Source organism: Hippichthys cyanospilos, chromosome 4 (genome assembly GCF_059441005.1).
Source record: "Hippichthys cyanospilos isolate Australia breed blue-spotted pipefish chromosome 4, RoL_Hcya_1.0, whole genome shotgun sequence".
NCBI lineage: Eukaryota > Metazoa > Chordata > Actinopteri > Syngnathiformes > Syngnathidae > Hippichthys > Hippichthys cyanospilos.
The window spans coordinates 12,054,317-12,061,516 of record NC_142372.1 but is presented as its reverse complement, the minus strand read 5'-3'; the positions used below and the strand labels follow the sequence as shown (position 1 = coordinate 12,061,516).

The following is a 7,200-nucleotide window of genomic DNA, read 5'->3' as shown; positions in this document are numbered from 1 at the left end:
TGTGCTTCTTGAAAGAGTGATTGTAGTTTGTGTTGAAAGAGGCGACTTTCTTTGGGTTTAAGGATGCGTGTGGTGATAACTTACAATTCTACCCGAGCTTTCTTGACATGCTGCTGGCTACATGACTTGAACAAGAGCCTGTTGATGCAGACTTAATGTATGATTTACCTGCTGCCCTTACGCTTTGGTGTGAGTGTCCTGATTTCCATTTTTTATATAACACCATTCAATGGCAACTGCATGGCCTATTTGGTTTATAATTGCTCCACAACTATGAAGGTAAAACAATCACAAACTGGATTCTGATTGGTTTGTTATAGGTGAAAGTATTTTTGTTATTAGTACTTGCCTGCTTCTTGTTAACTTGCTGCTTTGGTTATGTTTGAAAATTCTGATTTGTTGTTATTTTTCTTGTCTTTTTTCTGTTCCACAAACAGCCCACTCAGTACCAGATGTCTTCTGAGTCTTGAATTTTGAGCTAAATCTGATTTGTTTGTCATAGACTTGATTTAGTCCAAAAATAGACGTTGATAATTTGGTTCTTTTTTGTCTATCCAATAGTCTAAATTTAGTCCAAAAATAGTTGTTGAAAACTGAGTCAATAGAAATATGTTACAGCCTATCCGACGTGGTTCAAATATAGTCCAAAATAAATCCTTTAACGGGAGCCTGTTTTAGCCTGTTAGCCCCTTGAATGTGATCAAGATTTTTTTCAAACATAGTAGTTGAATTTTGCGTTTGATTAGCCTGTCTAATGCGATCCATAATTTCTCAAATTATATTGGGATATTAAGTGTGTAGCGCGTCCAAATTTACTTCAAAATTTATTGAAGACTTATCCGATTTAGAGAAGCATCTGTGTTCCTGATTTCCACCAGGAAGAATAGCACAAATGAAATCTTTAAATATTAAATATGGATCATTTTGAATTCAATAAAAGCTCATCTTCTCTTTCTCATTCCAGCGGGACTTTGGACATAGGAGACGGGGAATTAAATCCTAATCAGGGTAAATAGTAGTATCCTCTTGGGATGGTTTCTGACCTGGTTAACAAAGTCCAGTCATTGGGAAGTTAGAACACACTTGTGAAACATTAGCTACTGAAATAATGTTTATAGATAGGGAAAAAAAATGCATCGGTATGACGTGGCATTTGCACCGTTGTAAGAGTGAACACAGCTAACTTCTTTGCCAATGAAAAACATTCAGTTTCAAGTACGTTCAGTGTAGCGAGCAGACCTCCATTGATGGATGATGTAAAGATGACCAAGGTGCTCACAACTGTTAAATGAGCACTTTCCACCCTTATTGTTTGTCACCCATTATTAAGATGGTTTGTCCCATTTTGTTTTCTCACAAAGCTTAATCAATAGTGTAATTTTATAGTTTTGTGAAAAAAATATTTCACTTGTCTGTTTTTAAACTACTGTACTATAAAGCGCACCTTTTTTCTCATTATTTGAGCCCTTATAGCCCTTATAAAGGCTTATAGTCCAGTGCGGCTTATCTGCAGGTTTTTTGTTGTTGTTCTTTTGCTAGCCACCAGGAGACAAGCCACAGGTAAAGCAAATGTGTGTTTCTTTTCAATGTATCAGCTAGGAAATAGAACTGAAAAGATGTGAATCAATGACTGTGCTCGAAAAGTTTTAAAATATTAGAAATTTAAAAAATATGTCTAAATTGAATCCAATCTTGTATTAAAGTTTGTGACGTGAAAATTTGATACGTATATATTGATTGTATACATATGTATGATTTTACATATATGAGTTAAGTGCAATGTGTTTAAATGTTCACAAAAATAATGAAACAAAGGAAGACGCAAGAAGATGCTATCAAAGTATTGATTTTGAGTTTGAACTGCTATTCAACTCTGAAGTACTATATTCTGTTGGTATCTTTCCATCCATTTTCTACAAACATGTTGATGCTAAACATGCAGACATCAGTCTGTTGAAGATAGGATGCTACTGTAAGCAGTCAATTAAAACAAGTTTTAAATTGAAAAAAAAAAAAAAAACTTTTGTATACCATCTTTCTGTAGCAGGATTTTTTTTTCTTTCTAACTTTATTTCTTTCTTTTTTTTTTCTACTGCAGCTCAATGTGGTTTACAATCCGGAAAACATGTACATGACTTGGAGTTGTCTGAATACGTCAATATTTCAGACCATTTAAGGAAACACAGAGGAATCTTCTTAACATGGTCTCTTTATTTGAGACAAAGTGACAACATGTACCGTAAATTATTACATCCAACACAAGATTACTTCACATCAATAAAGAATATGTACAAGTTTGGCTTGGCCTATGGAAGGTTCAATAAACACAGCATTTGCACACTTGTATTGTCGGGTTTACATGACAGTAACTTAAATTAATTGACTTACATAGCTGATGGCAATCTCAGCAATCTCTCAGCAGCAAATTCAATTGCAAGTGTCTTTCCAGTAATAACAGTGCATTAAAAACCCAAAATGTAAAGAACGCCAGTTCGATGCAAGTTTTCTTATGTCTAAGCCAGTCCTTATCTCTTGCGGATTATTTGAGCACCTTGTACTACATACAGTTCTCAACCTTTGCACATGGCATTAAATCAGATGTCTCAAAGGTGCAAGAGTGGAAGCCATTGATCCAGAAGTTCCACTTCTACCTAACACAATAACTTCTATTGAGACTCTGGGTATGAGTGCACTGAAAAAATCAGGACTAGCTGAATTTTGTGTGCATTTTTTGTTTGATTTCTTGTGGCGCAAAAGTCAGACAAAAAAAATAAATCGCTATGCTTTGAAAATGTCTTCACTCAAAAAGTGGTTATTTTCAAGCAAAATATGAAGTTGTAAAACATTTGCCACCTTACAAATATGGAACCCTATACTACGTACATTCAATAAATGTCTATCAGGTGTTATCAGTCAATCTTTTATTTAGTACTTTTCATATACTAAAAATGCAGCACAAAGTACTCCACAAAATTGCTTGCGTGGAACAGAAAAAACACACATACACAAAACCTCATGCACACATACATACAAACTACTCACACACGTAAGCTCCTTCATACAGAAAATATAGAAAAATAGTAGCATGGCAAGGCACTAATGAACCATGTTCACTTCCCACGGCCACAGGTAACTCCGCCACCCTAGAGACCAGCACATTAATATTTTGCAACATAATCAAACTTAATTTCAGATTTGTGGCTATTTGGATTTTTTTTTAAACAATAATTCAACCATTCAACAAAGACAAAGTTCAGAGTCATGTGCTGCCAGTCACGGTGCCAGAACATAACGTGCGAAAATGCTTTCAAATGCAACAGATGACCGGATGTATCGGGCTCTGTTCTTCATTGGCATCACATTTGAATAGTCATGGTTGAGTTCTTGCTGATACCAGAAACATACGCACAAAAGAGAAGTCTGTCCTTGGACAATGTACAATAATAAAAGTTGACTTTGTTGAGTATCTTATGCAAATTAGTTTCATATAATTATATTTGTATAGACAACAATGATCCTTGAACAAGCTCACGCTATTTTTGTAGAACAGTGTGATGCTGGTTTTTATTGACTATTTTTTAGCTCTTTTTTTCAGTTATGTACAATACAGACAAAAGGTTTGTATACACCATTTCATTGAATTTGTTTCTTAGTTTCATGACTTTTTTTTTTACATGGCAGATTTTCACTGAAGACATCAAAACTTTGAATGATCACAGGAGTTATGTACATCATTAAACAAGGGAAAAAAAACTGAAAACATGTTTTACATTATAGTTTCTTCAAAATGGCCACCCATTGTCTGATTAAAGTGACAATATGTAATGTTAAGACATGATTCATTTTGAAAACCCAGTATACATTTTAATAAGGTGTAAATTAATGTGTTCTATCCAAACAACATATATTTTAAAACATTCGAAATAGATGGTTTGTTTGCTATTAATTTTTTTATTTTTTTTTTTATCCATAGAATTTGGGGGTAGCTAACCAAGTTTTGTAGGTTCTGCGCTATTGTGCATTGAAACCAATGGTGAATTGTAATTGTAATTGCTAACTCTCACTCGCTGGGCCCATGCTTCCAAAGTATGTTCTCTCTGTGGCGCTGTAGTATGCGTGCTGCATTTGTGTAACACCAGTAAACGGCAACTCTAAAAATTCCGCCCTGCGTCTTTAATGCTTTGCATGTTCTTTTGCTGAGTTTCAAAAGGTAGTCACCTCAAATGATTTTCACTGCACAGGGTTAAAAAGAGGAATTTTGGTAAAATCTTTTTCATGTGGATGTTCCCATTGCCGAATAAATGTGACATGTATGTGACCTGTGGGTGAATGCCAAATGGCTGAAAACTGCGCAGAGGACACCATGACATCACACAGTGGGTGCGCTTAACGTTCAAGTTTATGGAATTACCGCAATGGAATGCCGAATGGCTGTCATACAGAAGCCACAATATTTTCAATCTGTTACATTTAATGTGGAAAAGAGGGGAAAGGTGCGGTATTTGGACATGGCATTTTGTGCTGTAACGGGAACATTTCCCTTCGCTAGAGGAGACACACACACATACAGATAAAATGCACTTTGTTCTCCTTCCCTCAGAATATTTTTAAACTACTCCGCCATGTTCCGTTATTGTTTTGTTTTTTTCCTAGCTGCTTCCACTCTTTTGAGGGCAGAATTGTGACGTTTGTTGCATGTTTGTTACGTCCGAGTCAGATGAATGTGACCCGGCCGTTCAGATGAAAATTGCATGTCAAAATACCGGATACGTATTGGTTTTAGAATCACATAGGCATGGGTCGCATTTGAAAACATCTGATGTGTCATTCACACCGCCATCAAATCATCAGATACAGGTCAGTGACGAAAAAATTGGAATCGCTTCAGACTTGAGTGTGAACCGAGACAATGAGATACCTTTCAGTACCTTTCAGTTATGTTGTGCCGAACTCAGGTTAATACATAGCTGACAACAATACTGGACAACTTTTAAAATGTACATTATAGACAACAGTTAAAATGTATTATACATTTTTGTGCATAAAATCAGTGCTCCAAGGAATTTAGTGCACTCAGTGGTCAACATGTGACTGAGATGGTTGTTACATTGTGTGATTTCTTTCTCAATACAATATTATAGTCCATACCACGTCAACTGAAAAAAAAAAAATATGGTCAACCCTGGAATTTTTTGGACCATTTGTGGCAACATATCTTTGTAAGCAATCTTTTTCGAAGAAAAGGAACAGACTTAGCTGGGAAAATGACTTGAGCCTTGCTTTTTCCAAGGTGAAGCCATGCATTTGAACAAGTCTCCCAAAGGCAAGTCACACTGATGTGAAGCTATGTTATTTGTTGGTTTGTTCTTTATACAAAGGGATGCTCACACAGTTCATTTTGTGCACCAGTAAAACAAAAAAAAATCCAAAAAAATCTTTTGACTACAAAAGTGTAAAACGGTGAATTTGAAACTGGGGGGGTTCAGTACATCCAACAAGCTTAAGAACCACTGTATTAAAGTCAGTGTTTAACTTTTGGAGCTAAGTACTGTATGTAGAAGAAACAAGCCCGACCAGGGTGCTCCTTTTCGACATGAACTGAACTGCACCAGTAATTGGCTGAGTAATTCTTCCTTCTTCCACAAGAGTCAAACACTAAAGTACCAGCTACACGGGAGCAGCTCCTGAAGAGTTTTGCGCAGCTCTTGGCTTCTGTAGGCATAGATGAGAGGGTCTATAAGTGAGTTACAGATGATCAGAATGAGGAAGAAGTTAAAGTTCTGGAAAAAGCAGTTGCAGATGGGGCTGGTAGGACAAGTGACAAAGAGAATGAGGTGCAGGAACAAAGGTCCCCAGCACACGATGAAGACCCCGAGGAGGATGGTGAGGGTGATGGCGCCCTTCATGCTGGTGGACGGGCGGCGCTTATTGCGGAAGTTGACGGCGATGCTCCGCGAGTGTATATGCGCCAGAAGGAACATATGCAGGTAGAGCACAGCGTTGAAGACCAGACTAGAGCAGAAGAAGGTCACCAGGCACACGATGACGGCGTTGTCAGTGTGGTAGACGATGAAGAGGATGCTGGAGGTGATGCTGGCCAGCCACACCGCCACAATGATGCCCACGGCACGCTGCGTGGTCATGATGCTGTGGTAGCGCAACGCATAGAAGATGGTGACGTAGCGGTCCGCCGCGATGGTGCTCAGGAAAGAAAGCGACGATACCACCGAGCTGCAGATCATCGCGTCGATCACGTTGTCCAGGATGAGCAACATCCTCGGTTGCACGTCCAGAAGACCGCGGTCGTGAAGAAGCATGACGATTGTCTCCACTACGTTGCTGACGCTCACCAGCATATCTGATACGGCCAGACAGCAAATGAAATAGTACATGGGCGAGTGAAGATTTCGGTTCTTGATGATTGCCATGATGACAAGGATGTTCTCCACCAGGCTGATGAGTCCCAGTGATAGGAAAAGCTCCTGTGGGATCTGCAGGTGGAAGCAGCCCAACGAGCTGGGTTCCACACCACTCGAGTTGGTCTCATTGTCTAGCAGGTAGTCATGGTGCATGAAAAAGTTGTTCTGGGAACCGTTGGAAAACTCCATTGCACCTGAAATGGATAATTGCTTTCATTAGAATCAAGCACGATTGTTTCAAATGTGAAGACTTTATGGGGGTCGCCAGCATGTTGGGGCCCCTTGTGAATTTGTCTCGCTTGACACACTCGTTTGAAAAGTATGAGTTTCGGTATACAGTATATACGGTAAATCCACGCCCCGTTATATTTTACTAGTCCAATACAAGTCATGGCCTGCAAAGCTTCCACAGTATCTTTGGTATCTTGCCATTCAGTTAAGAGAAGGATATAAGAACATAGATTAACTGCGATCAATTAATTACAGTCATAGTTGAAGGTTTTTCTTAACCACATAATCTCATTTCTGATCTGTAACTTTATATGGTTTCTGGATGATACTAAGGTCATTATAGCATACGATTTTATAATCATATAAAAGCTTTCAAATCTTTCGGGTCCAAACCTAACCTAATTTCAAACAATGCTATACTAAAGCCTTTCTATGGGTACTGTTTATTCTCTCTCCTCTCGCTAAATGGAAAATGACATCCCAAGGAAAACCGTTTCTTGTAAATGATACGCTATCACATCTGTTGGACCATGGAAGTGACATAAGAGAA

The 7,200-nt window shown here is 38.2% G+C and overlaps 1 protein-coding gene across 1 annotated transcript; it reads right to left on the bottom strand.

Annotated features, from left to right (window-relative positions):
* Nucleotides 1–5,548: 5,548 nt before the first annotated feature.
* mc1r (melanocortin 1 receptor) lies at nt 5,549–6,611 on the bottom strand. Its single transcript, XM_088412335.1, has one exon. It carries the CDS (start codon nt 6,606–6,608, stop codon nt 5,649–5,651), a length of 960 nt encoding a protein of 319 aa, XP_088268461.1. The 5' UTR covers nt 6,609–6,611; the 3' UTR covers nt 5,549–5,648.
* Nucleotides 6,612–7,200: the final 589 nt, after the last annotated feature.

Coding starts and splice junctions, on each gene's coding strand:
- mc1r (XM_088412335.1), bottom strand. CDS start 6,608: ATGGAGTTTTCCAACGGTTCCCAGAACAACTTTTTCATGCACCATGAC.